Raw genomic sequence first — 19,044 nt, forward strand, 5'->3', positions numbered from 1 at the left:
ATACATATATATATATACACACATATATACATATATATATATACACATATATACATATATATATATACACACATATATACATATATATATACACACACATATACATATATATATACACACACATATATATATAATTTTGAAATGCTCATTTTCTCAAACGGTCCTCACATTTTAAAGACATCCTCACTTTTTAAACATTAAATCTTCTCCTAAAACAATTCTTTATAAAGATTTTCTATATTTCATACAATTTTCTTTAATTATTCTTCAAACATTAGCCTTAAATAAGTGGTATTGTTTCCATGTTAAAATTATTTTTTCATTCCTCATTTATGGAAAGAAACCCTCACATTCCAAATTTGTTGTAAGTATGAAGAAAACATCCAGATTTTCTGCAGAAACAGTCCATTAGTCTCCACATTTTCCTGCCTTAAGCTCCACCAGCTCTATTCTCAAACATCTCACCCTCATCGATGGAGCTCCATGAGTCGGACTTGGTCACATGAACCGATGCGGACGCAGAAATCAGCTCAGACGACAGCGTGAAAACCCGAACAACACCAATGGAGGTTTGCACCGTTCTACTTCACCCACACTCCTCCGTTGAAGGATTTTAAAAAAAAAAGACTTTTTTTAATCCTCCAAAAGCTTATAAAAGCTAAATCCTATCGCTCGTTTCACCAACTGTCCCTCGAGGTGACGTCATGATCAGTCACTGCAGCGGACAGTAGGACCAGGAGCAAAACCCTCAACTGGATTTTATTCTAAAATGTGTTTACTGTAGATTTTCATGCTCATTAATCCAGGTATAAATCCAATAATGTTCAGTCAGGTCATCTGGACGATTTCTTTTGTTGCAGAGATGTTTCAGCTTTCATCCGAAGGACTTCTTCAGTCTGAGGAGCCACCAAAATAAACTGAATCCCACAAACAGCTCACCTCCAGAGTGGAAAAAAAACAGTTTGCTGGTTAAAAGACGGCCTCCGGGGCCCGCCCTCTGCCCTGTCAACTCCCCCAAGGCAGACCATGCCGAAGTGGTTCAAAACACCTAAGTTTGGGCTCCTCAGACTGAAGAAGTCCTTCGGATGAAGGATGAAACATCTCAGCAACAAAAGAAATCGTCCAGATGACCTGACTGAACATTATTGGATTTAAAGAAGAAACTGGCAAAACAGTATAAAAAATTTACAAACCAGTAGCAAAAACGAAAAAAAAACATGCTAAAATGATCAAAGTAGGTGAAAGAAGCAAAGTATTAGCTAAACAGTAGCTAAAATGATAAAGTAGAGTGAAAAGTAGCTAAATAAACAAGCAAAACAGTAGCTAAACATAGAAAAGCTTTATAAACTAAATCTTTCAAAATGTTAATGAAGAGCTAAAAGTAATAGAAGGGCAGCTAAATATAGCAGAACAGTAGCTAAAAGCTAATTGTAACAATGGGAGTTAAAAGCCAAAAGTGGCAGAAGAAGACAAAAATAAAGCAAGTCTTATGTGTTTATGTTCTGGTGTAAACACAGGATGTGAACAGGTGAGGAAATGTGCAAGGTTCATCTTTGACCTTGACCAAACGTCCCCATCATGTCCAGCATGGACCTCTGAGTCTGTCCTACCTGGAAGCGGAGGATGATTGTCCAGATGAGTCCCAGAGTCAGACGGTGGTTCCCGTCCACAATGTCGTGGGAGCCCATGTTCTCCAGGTGAACCCTCTGCTCCTTCAGGAACTGCAGAGCCTTGTCCACATTCTCCAGACAGTGGATCCTCATGCGGCCCTTTGTGGGTTTGGGCTGAAACCAGAGAACACAGAAGCTGTGAATAAATGTGTCAGAACATGAAACAGAAACAAGCAGCTGCTGACACGGCTCACCGAGTTCACAACTGACACTTTGTTGACCTGAAGAGAACAAGAACTGTCCCTGCAGCACCTGCTCACTGTTAGACAGGTGGGTCCTGAAACAGTCCCAGTGGAAACATCATGAACATCTGTGGCTGATGGATGAACATGATGAAGATCATTGAAACTGCAGCTGTGCTTTGGTTTCCTTCCACTCATCGTGAGCAAGATAGATATTTGTTTTGAGTTTTGCATTTTAACTGAGAAGTAAATTGTCCTTAGCTGTGAGTGAGAGAGTGAATGGTTGTCTCATTTGTCTCTATGTGTCCCTGTGATGGACTGGAGGCCTGTCCAGGGTGTCCCCCACCTCTCACACAGTGACAGCTGGAGGTAAACACCAACTCCCACAACCCAGAAAGGGGAAGAAGGTAAAGAAAATGAATAGATGATTTGTTTGAATCTGTCAGGGTGGAGTGATAAACAACAAAGAACTTCAGTGGCTTTAGAAACAAGGTCACACAAGGTCAAATTATACATGGCATTAGTTACGTGTTTGAATGTTATGTCAGGTCTGTTAACCTGACGGGACGTCACTGTACCAACTGTCAAGCACAGTGGTGGTAGTATCATGGTGTGCTACAGGGGAAACCACTTACAAATTAATCAATGTCGAATGAATTCAAAAGCTAGTAGGCCACATTCATGTCTCTAAACAGAACAATGATCCAAACATCAGTTAAATTAAAAACGTCTATTAAAAATGAAAATTAAAAAGTAAAGTTTTCAGATGATTGGATCTTGTTGGAGTTAAAACTCAGAGGTGAAGCATGAAGTTTGACCCAGACGACCCTGTTTCCAGCAGGTTCAGAGTTTCAGAACAGTGAAGCAGCGTTGTTATAGTTTGTTTAAGATTTCAGCAGAACGAACATTCCTGTTGTGAAAAGTCTCGTTTATTTCCCGTCTGCAGTTGGAAACAGATGATCGCTGTCAGAGCCGTTTGTTTTGGTCCAAATAAACCCTCAAAGTTTCTCAATGACTTCTTTCACAACTCAACTCAACTCACCCCCCCACCCCACCTAAACGCCCTCATCCATCAGTGTTCTGTTATTTACGGCCTTCTCTTCATCTCGACCGGAAGAGTTTCATGTTTAATTTATTATTTTTTAAACTACAACAACAACAAAAAAAAGAAAACGATGAAAACTGGAATAAATCTGGATCCAGGCTCGGGCTCCTCTCCGTGTGCGTTTGACAGTTTGAGAAAAGACCGGATGGCAGCGGAGCAGAGAGATGAGCCTGGAGAGGAAGAGGAGCAAAGAAAAGGACAAGAGTCACAAGACGGGGGGTGGGGGGGTCAGTGAGTTTCAGTTTGACTGAAACTTTAAAGGGCTCCTGTCTCCATGGAGACGGCAAACATGTTGGTGTTTAGTGCTTGCAAAATATCTCATGAACTAGTGGACAGGTTGAAAAAAACCTCAAAGTAATAATTGGATGTACTTTAATTATCTTGGATGTACTTTAATTATCTTTTGGAGTCGGTCTGGTCTAAAATCTAACGTTGCCAACAGACAAATGACAACAACTTACTCCAAATCACTGATAAGGAGGAAAAGTTCAAGATAGTCACTGCGAGCCATCCTCAACACATCAAACAATACACATGCTGGGATACGTGGTAGTGGCAGCCATCTTGAATTAACCCATCAAAGTTAAGTCAAGTCCTCCGGACGGTTTCTTTGTGTTGAGACGTTTGATCTTTCATCCAAAGGACTTCATCAGTCCGAGGAGCCACAACAAACTCAGTCCCGCAAGTAGCACCGTCACATAATGGGCCAGCCAGTTTGATGGTGATAAGATGGTTTCTGGAGTCCTCTCTCTCCACCGCCGACTCGTCTGAGGCAGCCATAGCCAAAGTGGTTCAAAACATCAAAGTTCGTGCATCTTGAATTAAATTGGTCATGAAACACAGCAAGTGATATCCAGTCCCTCATGGAATGTTAGGCCATTTAATCATTCTATTTACCTCACCTAAACAAAATGGTCCAGGTGACACGATTGAACCTTTTTTGTTGTTATCTACCTGGATGATTGAGCTTACAGCACATTTTTCATTCTCCTATTTAGTTTTTAAATCCTTTTTCGCTTTCGTCATGATTTTCAATAAGTTTCAGACCAATAAACAGAAAAACACCCGATCTGTTCAAGACTTTTGAAAGTACTTTCAGATCGAGTTTATTCTGTTGATGGATTTTTATCTCGTCGGCTTCAGATATTACTTTGATGCTGAGACAACAAATCTAAAGGAAACGTGTGGTACATCGCTGTCCCATAACGCTGAGGGATTTGAATGGTGAATGTTTGAAGTTTTTCTGGGAGGAATTGAACATTTAATGCAAATAAACCTTAGCGTCCTCGGTGCAAGATATTCAAGTGGGTAGAAGTTACACTGTAGATGAACAGAGGCAGTTTTTTTGTTTTTTTTTTGTCCGAGACAGCGCAGAGATCCTGATGAGAGGCAGGAGCTATTCTATTCACGACCAGGCACACTGGTGGAGCCAGGGGGTGGCCAAAGGTGGTCTGGGCAAACACAGATTAATCTTCAGCCACCCCAAGGGCCACCCCAATCGTTTGAGGAAACTATACTTGTAAGCGATATACGTATATAATATATTAGAGAGTAGAGTTTCCTCTAATTATTAGGGTGGCTGGTTTAGAAATACATAAGGCTGGAGCATCTAGGATTTTGAGGTGATGACCCAAGTTTTGAAAGAAACCTTTCTTACTCCTAGATGCTGCCACAAACCAAAATGAAAGTCTGTACCTCACTTGTATTTTAAATGATCATGCTAACAACATGGATAGACAGATGAATGGAAGGTATTTCTGATTCCCCTCTTGGCTCCACAATGGTAGTCAACTAAAGGATTTCCTCTGAAAACTTGAAAATGTGTTTCTCTTTCAAAATAAAAGCCCAACCCACCAGTCTCTCTCCTGACAGGACCTCCAGTAGCTTGATGAGCATGCGTCCGTCCCTCAGGTCCATGTAGAGGTCTGTGATTCTGCAGGACACTCTGGACAGATGGGAGTTGACCCACTTGGTGAAGGTCTTCTTCTGGACCGCCTCGCGCTCGTCTGCAACAAAAACAAGAAGACCGAGATCAGAGGAGGAGCAGAGAATGTGGAGAACCATGTGAATCTAAAAACAAAGAGTATGTGGTCTGGTCGTGCAGAACTCTACGGGTCGGTCCTGATCCGTTTACCCCCTCATTGTTCCTGAAAGCCCGGTTTGTGTTTGAGACTAGCTTCCTGTTTCTGATGCAGCAGAATGGATCTAAAGTCCTCACTGTAAATATTCCAGCAGGACAGTTTCCACCTGCTGATGGTTATTGTCCCAGTTCACACAAACACAGCCGTGTTCCCACAACTGGAACCATCAGCTGATCCAGTTCATCTGATTCTGAATCAAAAAGAACATTTGTCTTCAAATGAAACTTCTTTACAGAGATCTTAGAACAAACTTAGCCATTTCTAAGACTAACAGCTTAAAAATACAACTTCAGTAGATCTAACCTGCTGCTGAAAGGACACCGTTATTACTCTGAGTCTGTTAGCAAAATATTTCATGAACCACTAAAATGATGTGTGATAAAACTTTCAGAAAATAATTTATAGAGATACATTTACAACTGAGTAACTTCTGGAGTCAACACCATTTAAAATGACAACCACAGCCAAATAAGCCAACACACACACACGCATGCACGTTGCATGTGTGTGTTTGTTTCAGGTTACATTGTGGGGACCAATGGCTCCTTGTGGGGACCAAAGCCAGGTCCCCATAAGGAGAAGTCTTGTTGGGGGGGGGGGGTTAGGTTTACTAGTAGTTGCTAGTACTAGTTTGTCATTACTAGTACTAGGCATGCACTAGTAATGGTTAGGCTTAGGGAAAGGGTCAGGGTTAGACTATAGAAAATGAATAGAAATCAATGCAAAGTCCCCAAAAAGTTAGTTTACAAGAACGCACACACACACACAAATGTCTATAATACAATTAATTTAACAGGTTTTGTTCCTAATGTGGAGTGGAAGTAGCTGAGAGTCATTCACAACACGGTGTGAGATTGAAATTTAGACATTTTGCATGAGACAGGATCAATTTTCAAGATTTGACCCTGAATCCTGTCATGCAAAGCCTTTAAACGCTTTCAGTGTAACTTTTAAAAAAATAAAACCTCTCTCTTGGAGTTATTCCTGCAGAGCTTCTGAACGTTTCCTCCAGTGAGCTCTGAAACAGGCTCCGCCCATCTCCAGCTGTAATTCTGAGAGTTTTTACACCTCACTGACTTCTGTCACTTCTCCTTTAACCCTCACACGCTGCCATGAAAGCTGACAGGAAAATGTTTATTAACACTGTAAGCAAAGGTCAAAGGTCAACAAATTAACACAGTCTCAAAGCTGTACATTTCAGCTTCTTTTCGTTTACAAGATTACGCAGAGCTACCTGTAATCTAGCAGGATGAAAATGCATGTTCGTCTTTTAGCACTTTGGCTAATTTTTTATACATTTTCAGACAAATTTTAATTCACGTAGAAGACGGAGGCCATGACTCCCACGTTTTAACTCAATTTTTGCACACCCTTTGGACCAGCCATCTACTACAACTCAGATCTGTTTTCACAACTAGTAATAATTTTATTCTGTTGTAAACACGTCCAGCTAGTTCCGCAGGGCAGAGTAATTGGCACTTTTATTTTTTCCAGTTTTCCAGTGTCCCAGCTGCACATTCTCAATTTGAATGATTCCAAAAAAGCAGCAGGAACAAAAATAAAAGAAAATGCTTCCTCAAGGTGAGCTTGAGGTCTTTAAGGAGAACAAAACAAACTTCCTGAACATCTGACGGGGAGAAAACACCATCATGGTGTTTTTCTAAACCATTAGAATACATTCTGAGCATCACAGGTCATCACTGCCACCACTTTTCACTTAAATATAAAAAATAAAAAAAATAAAAAAAATAAAAAAATGGGTTTGGGGCTTTTGTTGGTGCAGGGTCATATAGGTGCTCTATGTTACCCTCTGGATAGGAAGCTCTATCTGCATAAATGTCCTGTAATCGAACCGTTTTGTATTCTAAATGGAAAACAGCACAGCAGGATTTTAACCTTTTGTGACAATTTATTTGTAGATGCAACAATGTGTGACCCTCAATAATGGAACACAAGATGAATTATACTTTTCCTGAGAAGACTGCCTTTTTTTGTTGAGGCACCAGTGCAGCACATTGCTCCTCGTACTCTGCTTCATGTCTGATTACCACCAGCTCTCAGGAGACGGCAACAATTCCAGGCAAAATGCATGTCGCAAACATCATTGGTCTTTAAGAATCAGATTCTTCTTACCAGAGCAGCTATTAACATGAAAATGGGCAAACTGTCTGCATGCAGCTGGAATAAATGCATGTTTATAGCTCATTGCTTAAAACTCATTAACAGATTCAAAGTGAACTAGATTAATTCATTGATTAGGTTTGCATGAGTTAAGATTTTGTTCAAAAAATTAATTGTACTTGAATGTTTCACACGTCAGAATAAAATGGCTAAACACACACGAACCTCTGAAAAGAGTTGGATACATAACCTAAAACTGAGCAAAAACACAGCCAAAGTCAATATTAGAAATATTACAGGAACGTCTGGCTGCTTGGGAAGGGGAATATAGAAAGAGGAGAGGTTTTTGGTTCTAAACTCGCTGGGAACAGATATATAGTTTTAGGACTTTAACGTTTGATAATGACTGTTCTTCCATTTTTTCCACATGTAAATCCCACTTGTGAAAAACACCAGAAAAAGTGTAAAATAATGTGTCAAAAACATGTTTCGTCTTTACTTCTGTTGTGACTTGTCGCTATATAAATAAACTGAATTTAATTGAATTACTTGTTGGAATTAACCCTGTTAAACTGTTAGTAAAATATCTCAAACCACTGGAAGGATTTCAGTGAAACCCCAGAACTTACTGTTCAAAATGGCTGCCACAGATAACAGACCTCGGCCTACACAACAATGGCAGTACCTCTATGAATGTTACAGATATTCAGCAACAATCTGGTGTGGTAGTAGCTGACAGTCATTTGTAGCACATTCTCCACATGCTACCAGACTGTGTGAGATATTGATCTCAAATTACTTGCATCATTACTTTGGAGGTTTATTTAAAGCAGATGATCTTGGGCCACCGTCCCACTGCAAAGTGGCCCAAATATGATTATTTTGCCCATTTTCAAATCATGTGGGATTTTGTCTGAACATAAAAAAAATCTGATTTTTGTTTCTATTGTCTGACCACAGTCTTTTCCCTATATGGTACTAAATCAGAGCCATCCAATGTTAGTCAATGCAACCTCAGTCATATTTCATCTAACTTTTACATCATTGATGTGGGGATACTGATAATACTGATGCCAACATAAAGTTGTGTAAAGACAAATTCCACGTCTTCAGCTACAGAAGTCTTCAACGTTTTGTAATTTGCCATGTCCTGAACGACTGAGAATTCAAGTTCAACTAAGTTTACTGTCATTTCACCACATGTGGTACATGAGGTGGAATGAAATTATGTACACAAGGTCCCAGTTACATCTAACAATAGCAAAAATATAAACTGTAAAAATTAAAGAAAAAAACAGTAAATAAGGATCCAAGCTATAAACTGATATATACTGTACATATGTTAAACACTAATAATGTAAAACTATACGGCGTATCAACAGCAGCCTGAACACGAGTCTGTGGTGAGCAGTTGGGTACGAATGAACACAGCAACATGAGATAATCAGCATGGATAATCAGCAGCACAGATAATCAGCAGCATGAGGTCAGCAGCACTGATAAATCACATATCACCAATTAAAGTGTCATTACAGTGATTATCCTGGATAGAGATTCATGAGTCTAACAGCCTCAGGGTAGAAGCTGTTCCTCAGTCTAGTCGTTCTACACTTAATGCTCATTAACCTCCTTCCACAGGGGATTGGGGCAAAAAGTGTGTGTGCTGGGTGAGTGAGGTCCTTCATGATGCAGGTGGTCTTCCTGCATCTGGAGGTGTAGATGTCTGTGATGGTGGGGAGACTGACTCCAACAGTCTTCTGTGCAGCCTTCACCACTCTCTGCAAAGCTTTTCTTTCTGCAGCTGTGCAGTCTCCATGCCACACGTTGATGCTGGAGCACAGGATGCTCTCCACTGCACACCTGTAGAAGGAGGTGAGGACTGAGCTTCCCAGACCAGCTCGTCTCAGCCGCCTGAGGAAGTAGAGTCTCTGATGAGCTTTCTTGATCAGGCTGGTGGTGTTGTTGCTCCAGCTGTAGAATGTACAGCTACATATGATACTATCATTGGTGTCGGATTGTATCGATACTTTGGGCAACATGGCAGGTTAGTGGTTAGCACTGTTGTCTCACAGCAGGAAGATCCTGGGTTCAATCCCCGGTTTTTGCCTAGGGTCATTCTGAGTGGAGTTTGCATGTTCTCCTCATGTTTACGTGAGTTTTCTCCGGGTACTCCAGTTTCCTCCCACAGTCCAAAAACACATGTTCGGCTGCCTTCAGGCCCAGGCCTCTCTTGCAAAAGAGATTAGTGATCTTAATAGGGTTTGCCTGGTTAAATAAAGATTAATACAAAATAATTCTAACATGATCCTCGAGTTTGTTTCACTTTCAGTACATCACTCGCTTCTAGAACTGCAATTCTACACCCGAGTAGCACAATAAAGGACCAGACAAGCACAAAAAATAATAATGTAGCTGGCTCTGATTGCACAGCATCTTCAAAAATCAATACACATATGCTAACATGTGTTGCATCTGCATTTACATCAACAAACAGCATGCTACATGCGACATCACGTCTTCTATTACGCATGCACGTCGAATCCAGACAAAGAATAACACAGGAGTCATGATAGTTGCATTTAAAATAAAATGTGAACCACACACAACAAATAGATCTGATCAAAACCTCAGAACTGAGGAATAAGATCATCAGAGTAGTCTCAGTTTAAATCTTCTGCATGGAAGGTGGAGGGCAATGTGCGTATAGAATGCTAGGCCTTTAATCAATGTAGTTTTAAGTAATTCAGCTGAACATATTATCTAAAATTAAAGCTTTTTATGTAATTCTTAGGTGTTTTAGTTTTATAAAGACATACATAATCAAGGTGATGCTGGAAATGCCTTTCCCTCTAACAGCACAGCAGTTTCACGTTGTGTGAATTAGCATTTGACGTCTGGTTCACAAGCTACAACTTATCCACACAATCTCATCATGTGCCAACACAAGGAGGTTTGTTTTACCATTTCTCTCAGAAACTTGGTGACTGACCTGTGTTTGACCTCTGAGAAGAAACTGGACTGAGCGAGCGGACCGACCTTCACCGGGTGTTTGTTAGCAGCAGGACAATAGCTTTAGTGTTAGACAGATTTCTGCCGCACAAACAGACATTCTCCTATCAAACCCATGAAACTATGTGGCCAAGACGCCACAGAGTCTGCGATAGGCCAGATATGAACAGGAAAAAGAAATGTACGCAACCGAAAAGAGTAAATCGAACCGTGTGCAGGTCTAAAGCAGCTCACGTCGGAGGTTCTTAAAGATTCTGGCCACAAATATGGAAGTCTTATAAAAACACTGATTTGGCACGTTTAGTCTTGACAAAATATTAGTTTAGCAGAAATAGTTTAGAAGCTGCTGATTCCACAATGTAAACCACAGAAGATATAATCAACCTCGGTCTGTTAGCAAAATACCTCAAACCACAAAGCAGATTTTGATGAAACTCTCAGAGCAATCGCAGAATGTGCATCCATAAATCATTGACTTTAGGAGACAACTCGTTTCAAAATGGCCACTACAGACAATCAGCCTTACCAAAGATAGCTTTAACTCCATCTATTTTACAGACACTGGGTTAAGATTTGATGTGGTAGTAGTTGAGCGTCATCCTCAACACATACTTTGAGTGCTAACAGGTCACATGAAAGCTTGCGGTACAGCATGATGTTATTTCAATGTTTGACTAAAACAAATAGAAATCCATCATGTCTCAGCTTCTTGGTTTAACATTTCAGCAGGAACTGTGTCAGGCAAAAATAATTCCTTAGAGAAGCTCTAATCCTCCACAGTCCGTTGGTTTTAAACATTTCTGAAAACGTTTTTTTAAGAGTTTGCACTTAGACGTCCTAAAATTTCAACAACCAACATGAGTGATCGACATCACGGAGTGAAGTGAATTTAATTTCAGACCAAAATAACTTGGTCCACATTTGTATTTTGCTTTAAGTTATGGTCCTGACGTCAACAGGGACATGTAATTGGTCTTGATGACAGCAAGCACTGGTTTTATTGGTAAAACCCAAAAACAACATTTAAAAGCCATACATGATCATTTGTTTGTAAATTATCTTCTGAATGAACCACAAAACTTCTTGAACCATGTATTTTGGACAGATCAGACCAAAGAGAGATTTACCCATAATGCACAGCCACGTTCAGATAAAGCTAAACATATCAGCTCAAGCACCTCATGCTGCCAGCACGGTAGTGGAGGGCTGATGATGTGGGCTTGTTTTGCAGCTACACAACCTGGACACCTAACAGTCATGGAGTGGACCATGAACAACTTTGTAGACCAAAGGATTCTAGTCAAATGTGAGGTCATGTGTCTGCTTGGAGCTTGGATCAAACTGGGTCATGATGCAACAAAATAATAATCCCAAACACACATATATACACACACACACACGCACGCGCACGCACATATATATATAATTAATAAAAAAATAATTGAGGTGAAAGATGGTCCAGTCAAAGTCCAGACCTCAACCTGATGACCTTAAAAATATTTATCGTTATTTTCCCCAAAGAAATACAACAAAGATGTCTTTAGGAAGTTCTCTTTAAGCTGGGCAGCTGTGTCTGAGTGGTCAGAACAGTCGTCCTCCAATGGGAGAGCTGGGGGTTTGATTCCACCAGCAGTCACATGTTGAAGTGTCCCTGGGCAAGACACTGAACCCCTCATTGCCTCCGATGTGGGTCCCATCAGTGTTTGAATGTGCTAAAGCTCTGATTATTCTTTGTACAGATCTAGTAGAGTACTGTATGAATGGATAAATTAGTACATAGATTGTAGTGTGAAGAGCTTTGAGTGTCCTGATAAGATAGAAAGGAGCTATACAAGTATTGTCCATTTAAAATTTGCCTCATCATAGATGTTGTTTTCTTCTTTTACTTTTAGTTTGTAGAGCTGCAACTTTTAGCATTTAGCCAAATATTTTGACACGTAGCTAGACTTTTGTTACATTTAGCTTTTCAAGGTTCAAGGTTATTTATTGTCATTCACATCACATACGGTACAGGAGGTGGAATAAAATTGTGTACTCAAGGTCTCAGTTACATCCAAAAATGCAATCCAGGTTGATGTTCCAGCATCAACGTGTGGCATGGAGGCTGCACAGCTGCAGAAAAAAAAGTTTTGCAGAGAGTGGTGAAGGCTGCACAAAAGACTGTTGGAGTCAGTCTCTCCACCATCACAGACATCTACACCTCCAGATGCAGGAAGAGGGCCACCTGCATCATGAAGGACCCCACACACCCAGCACACACACTTTTTGCCCCGCTCCCCTCAAGGAGGTGGTTAAGGAGCATTAAGTGTAGAACCACTAGACTGAGGAACAGCTTCTACCCTGAGGCTGTTAGACTCATTAATCTCTAACCAGAATAATCACTGTGAAAATCACATCATGTTGCTGCTGATCTGTTTCATGTTGATGTGTTCATTCATGCTCATCTCTGCTGTTCGCCGTAATGTTTTTATGCTATTAGTACTTAGTGTATTTTTAGTTGATATTTATCTTGGTTAATATCTTAGATCTTATTTCTGTTTTTCTTTTACATTTTATTGTTGGATGTAATTGGGACCCTGTGTTCATAATTTTGTTCCACCACATGTACCACATGGGATGTGAATGACAAAGAAACTCTGACTCTGAAATAACAATAATACAAAGTATAAAGGTAGCCTTTACCTTTAGCTTTTAGCCGTTTGGGTAGCCTTTTGCTACTTGAGCTTTTAGTTAGCCTTTTAAAATGTGTCAACTAGCCTTTTGATCATTTCAGAGAAATCTAATTTACTTTTAGCTTTTAGCAAACTGTTCGCTACTTTTTTAAAACCCTTTTTGTTGCTTTTAGCTAGTGGTTATTATATATTGCTTTCAGTTGTTCTTTTGTTATATTTAGCTGTTTACTAATCTTTCACTACTTTTAGCTAATGTTCACATTATTTTAGCTTTAATGATTCACATTAAGCTGCTTCAGTACAATTCAGAAAAGTCATTCAGCACTCGGTAATTCAAACTACGCGTTTACAGAAATGAAACTTTTATAGTTTTATTCATCCTGTTCTGTCATAAACAACCTTCAGTTTGAAACAAACCGTTTGCAGAGTTTATCTGTTGATGTTTTGTTATTATGGGATGTTTTATGGGCTTCTGCAGTCAAATCTTTTCAGCGAGCCAATCGGACAATGATCAAATAAGAGTTTCAAGTGAAAACAGTGTACACACCCAAACACACACGGCTCAGCAGAACTCTGTTCCAACGAGTCCAGTTTGCTGCTCAGCGCTTGAAGTTCTGCTGAGTCCAACAGAAGCACAAGAGGATGGCGATGCATGGATCAGGTCAATACCACACAGCTCTCATTAGAGCACGACATTCACCTGAGCAGCAGACAGAGGTGTGTGTGTTCGTCTCCCCCAGGACAACAATAGGAAATGTTACACACACTCTGAGGAGAAAGGAATGTGTGTGATGTTCAGTGTGTGAATGAATCATTGTCATAAACCACACGAGTCAACAAACGCAGGAAGTTGAGTTTGTGATAAGACAAGAATTCACAACCGAGGTGAAAAGGTTTCATCTCAAAGACAGAAACAAGTCCGAACGGCAGAGTTCTACACGTTTCTTATTCCGACTCAAAAAGACAGGTTTCATGAACGGATTCGGTCGGATTCTTAAAAAGCTAAAAGTACCCAACTCTATATCAAAAACCAAAAGCAGCAGAATGGTAGCCTAAAGTGGCAAAATGTTAGCTAAAAGCTAAAAGTTGCAGCTGTAGCTACAAACAAAGTAAAAGAAAAAAACAACATCTATGATGAGGCAAATTTTAAATGGACAGTACTTATTTGCTTAAATATGAGGAATAACCACAAAACTTGAGCAAATAAGAACAAAAAAAGAACAAGAAACAACAAAAGTAAAAGTAAAAAAAACTGGAAAAGAACAAGAAGCGGGCAGCACGGTGGCGCAACTGGTAGAGCTGCTGTCTCTCAGCGAGCAGGTCCTTGGTTCAAACCCCGGTCCAGGGGCCTTTCTGGGTGGAGTTTGCATGTTCTCTCCGTGCATGCGTGGGTTTTCTCCGGGTACTCCGGTTTCCTCCCACAGACCAAAAACATGCATGTTAGGCTGATTGGTAACTCTAAATTGTCCCTAGGTGTGAGTGAGACAGTGAATGGTTGTTTGTCTCGTTTGTCTCTATGTGGCCCTGTGATAGACTTGCGACCCGTCCAGGGTGTACCCCGCCCCTCGCACAGTGATTGCTGGACATGGGCACCGGCGACCCCCGTGACCCAAAATGGAATAAGCGGGTAAAGATAATGGATGGATGGATAGAACAAGAAGCACAAAGTTGAATTGAAAGGTGGGAAAATAAAGAAAGTAAGAAGTTTGATAGAAACAAAACAGTAAAGATGGACTCTATTTATACTTAGATGACCTCTGAAGGCAGGTGGATTTTAATTTGAGGCATCAGGTGAATACAAATGCACGCTGATGTCAAAAAATAGCGTGATCCAAATTAGTTCTGCATAGAACGGGTCGGTACCTAACATGTCACAATAACTGGATGAAGAGGAGGATGAAGAAGATTAGGACACTCCAAGTGTCCCCCATCAGACGAAACACATGGAACATCTGGTTCCACTAACGCGCCACACAGCGCTCTGTTCATTCTCACAGCCCGGCCCATTTCTGCTGCGATCACATGACTTTAACCAAACATGATCATATAACCTTTTCAAAATACACAGACGGATTCCAACATTCCTGATCCCCCACAGATGGAGCTGAGGGGGTCCGCGGGAGATCAAGAGGATTGCAGGATGAAGAAAAATCAGCTGAAGCTGAAAGAAATCAAAACTTGTGATCGTCTGTTGGAGACTTTAGTCAGGCTTTTTGAGCATTCACAAATAAAACTTTAGATTTTCTTGCTTTGAATACCAGAACGTCCTCAGTTTGAGTCAACAGCAGAGATAAGATCAACTCTAAATCTAAATCCAAAAAGAAAAGCAGAATAATTCAAGTTTCAGTCAGCCAGAAGACCAGCAGCCAATCAAAGGGCACGATACTGCGCTTGTCGTCCAATCAGAGCTCTGCTGCCTGAAACAGAGGCTGACTGAATGAAGGGACGCACAGAGGGACAGTGTTCTCCATCGGAGACCAGAAGTTTCAACAGAGACCCACTGAGGTCTACAGACTGACTGACTGATAAGCAGGCTGTTTAACCGCCTGAATCAGTATGTCCTGCTGACAGAGCCAAAACCTCAGCTGGACTGTACAATCAGATACTTTCTAAAATACTCTCATTCAAATGAGTCATGAAAAGAGCCGTTTCACTGCTCAGTTTTTATACCAGTGATTATTAAAAACAGGTTTCTGAACAACAAAAGCATAAATCATCTTACTGTACTTTTTATATTTGGGTCAAAAAAAAAAAGTGTATAAAAACAGTAGTCCCTAGCTACATTGCGGTTCGACTTTCACGGTTTGTGGACGTATAGTACTGTACATAATATTTTCCAGTAAATAAATAAATAAACTTAAAACAAAACAGTGCTGTCATTTTGTAGTTTTCTTAGGTCGTTTTCACACCAGATAGTCCGGTAGACTCGGTTCGGTTCGGGACCAATATTCATGACCTTTTGTTTACATTTGAGCTGGTGCGTTTGCATTCACACTGCACTGTGCAGTCGAGCCAACCTGTTCAACCAACCTATTCCCCCGCTCGCCTGTGGGGGCACTGCACCAAGAACTACTGAAAGAAACGACACAAAAACCTCTGAAGACACGTCTTCTTCTTCTTCTGTAAATAAAAATAAAAACGAAGTGGCATCAAGTTTTAGCAGTTTTAGGAGTTATATTTTGTCATTTTTTAAAAATGGACTTAGCATGAGCAGAAGATGAGACAGAAGACCACGGAGAATATTGTTTTTCCACACAAGGCAGCTGACGGCTCCATATAAGGTCAGAGCAATGCGTGTTTGTTTACCCTGCGGAGCGGGTCCCGGTCTGTTTACATTCACACTGAACTCGAACCGCGCTGGAGTTCGATTCTACCGGACCGAGACCTAGGTTTTAGCCCGGGCCAGAGTTCGCCTTTTTGTTCCGTGACAGAGTTCGATGGTGCGTTCACACCTCCCTAAACGAACCGGACTTTCTAGGAAAACAAGCTAGAGTTCGATTAAAGCGGACTAAACAGGGCTGGTGTGAATGCACCCTTAGAAGCCTTCACTGTTTTGCCAGTCTAAAGAACTACATTACCCAGAAGCCATCAGTTCACGTCCCAGAAGTTAACACTGCTTCCAATCGCTGCTTGCTGCAAATGGAGGGAAAGTTTTGCAACTTAAAGTGAGAAGTTCTGTAAGGATAAGCTCACAGAACTGGCAGGAAAGTCGCAAATAATTCTGAAGCTGAACTCATTCACTGCTGAATACCTGGGCTCAGGTCCGGACTCGGTGTGATCCTGATCCTGGGGGCTGAAGGGAACAGACCACGGTAGGGTTCGGTCTGTTTCTGGTCATGCAGTGCTGGTCTGGACGGGGACAGAGGTGGTGGACTGAATCCTGGGCAGCTTTTCTCCTGGAGCAGTAGCATGCGCACATCCACTGCACGGGGCGGTGGACTTCGGGCAGCTGCACCGGGACTTTTTTTAATACCTCAGATCGGATCATAACTGAGCCGCTCCTGTTCTGCAGAGCCTGGTAAGTATAATTTAGTAGCTACATATACACTGCTAGGCCTGTCATGATAACAAATTTTGCTGGGCGACTGTCTCAAAAATTATTGCAATAAATGATAATATTGCTTGACATTAGACAATAACTAGTAATTATTGTAAAATTTAAGAAGAAATGTTGGTTAATTTGTTTTGAGTTTAGTACCTTTTTTGACCACTGGATGGCAGTATAAGACTGTTTGAACTGAAGGATGGATAGTGAGGGAGCGAGCAGCGTGGCTCTAAAAAAAATGGAACGTAACTTCTGCAATAAACAAGGGACCACATCTATATTTATTTATTTAAAAGAAAGAAGCATTTTAATGCACCAACAGTTTAACTAACTGTACTTTGGCTTCATGGTCAGTAGTTTAAATTAAATCTGACTTTGCCCAGGGAAAGCAGAACTAAAAGTTCTACATTTGACTAAATTACAATAATACTGAATACCAGTGCATACATTTAAATCAACCTTCATTAATATTTGGAGATCATCGTTCAATTTCCGTCACAAAACTTTCTATTTGTTGGACTTTTGTTTTTTCTCTCAAATCCTATAGAAGTGTTGAGTGCACACACACACACACACCCTGCCACTGAGCTTTCTTCAAAACTAGAAAATGAGAATCTTTTACATAAAGGACTGCTGAAATGTAAAAATAAAATATTACACATATGGCCACCTGAAGATTTTATACTCCACAGTTTGTTTGAATTCATGTTTTGGCCTAGTTTTGGTTGTATAAAATAAAATAAATCTAAACGTGCGTGAAACTAATGACTTTCTCATGGCAGCTGAACATTCAGGAAATGACTCCTGCTCTGTACAAATCATTTACCAGGAAGCTGCAAATAGGAGCACATTTAGAGGCCTGCTTGATCTCCTTTCCTTCTCACCTAAAAGACCTTCATATGAAGAAAGAACAAGTTGGAACACCTAAAGTCCTGCTGAAAACAAACGTTCAGCTCCACCTTAAAAGGTTCAATAAACTGGGCTCACACAGGCGGACTTTGGATCAGGATAAGCCTGAGCTAAACCAGGTCCAAAGTCCTTTAATAAAGTTTTACTGACCTAAACATTTACCTAAAGCGTCGTACGGTTCAACACAAAACTGAGAGCCCAGTTACTGTTTCCAACTCCAGCTACAGTCAGACATTAAAGTCCTTCATGCAAATAAAAACACGCCGGCGGAGCTGCAGATCATTACAGACCACCTCTGAGATCACAATACCTGACACGTGCACATATTTTCCTTCATATTTCTCATCAACTGGAGCAGAGAACACATACATTTCAATTCTTTGACTAAAAGCTGCTGCCTTTCAAACCAGGGATCAACACTTGTCAAGAATAAACCTTGGAAATGACCGTATGCACGATCTAACGGGTACTGTGAGGTTTCACATGTTGTCTTGATGCTCAGAGTAGAACTCTAAGCAACTACCACTCCGAAATAAAGCTCATTATTTGTAAAACTGAGTTTATGGCTGAACACTGGTTGGAGATAATGCTCAACTACAAACGCGTCAAATTTTAGTTCAATATCTGTAAAACTGGCTGATTTAAAGCCCTTTTTGCTTAGTTGATTAACTGTGGCAGCCATCTTGAAAATAATTAGCAGATGTACACCCAGTGATTACTTTGAGTTCAGTTCAAATCTGCCACTTTCAGTCTGAATTTGTGTCCTTGTGTTCCAGTCTGAATGAAGGCTGTTCTCCTTCGACCTCACGCTGCTTCTTGAACAAGCAAAGACTGATCAGCATCCGGGTCAGGACAGAAACAAAGGCAGGACTCGTTTATTGAGCTGTCTGCGAGCTGCAGGAAATAAATCAGGCCTTCTTCATCATGTTGAACTCGACCGCAGTCACGTCTCGCCGCGTCACTTGAATTCCTCCACCACGACACAAACCTATCTGGGTGTGAGTTCCTGTGACGCTGATGAATAATCTGTCAATCAATCCTCATCCAGATGTTCATGCAGCAGAATACAGTAGTCCCTCATTTATCACGGGGATCCGTACCCTGAAACCCCGCGATAAGTGAAAAACCTCAAAGTAGGAATAGTAGTACAAGTAGTAGTTTATTTTAGTATATATATATATATATATATA

The 19,044-nt window shown here is 40.7% G+C and overlaps 1 protein-coding gene across 2 annotated transcripts in view; it reads right to left on the minus strand.

Annotated features, from left to right (window-relative positions):
• The window catches only part of LOC119413374 (spectrin beta chain, non-erythrocytic 1), a 193,832-nt gene that overhangs the window by 81,978 nt on the left and 92,810 nt on the right, over positions 1-19,044 (minus strand). Inside the window, exons 3-4 of one of the 2 annotated variants that reach the window (XM_037680425.1) lie at positions 4,812-4,963; positions 1,611-1,784 (exon numbers count right to left, since the gene is read on the minus strand). In XM_037680425.1, coding sequence (XP_037536353.1) covers positions 1,611-1,784; positions 4,812-4,963 — 326 coding nt within the window. Of the gene's footprint in view, positions 1-465; positions 534-1,610; positions 1,785-4,811; positions 4,964-19,044 lie in introns of those variants that run through there. The other variant, XM_037680432.1, reaches the window with a different exon arrangement.

The sequence above is a fragment of the Nematolebias whitei genome, chromosome 1 (assembly GCF_014905685.2).
Source record: "Nematolebias whitei isolate Nwh7 chromosome 1, NemWhi1, whole genome shotgun sequence".
Taxonomy (NCBI): domain Eukaryota; kingdom Metazoa; phylum Chordata; class Actinopteri; order Cyprinodontiformes; family Rivulidae; genus Nematolebias; species Nematolebias whitei.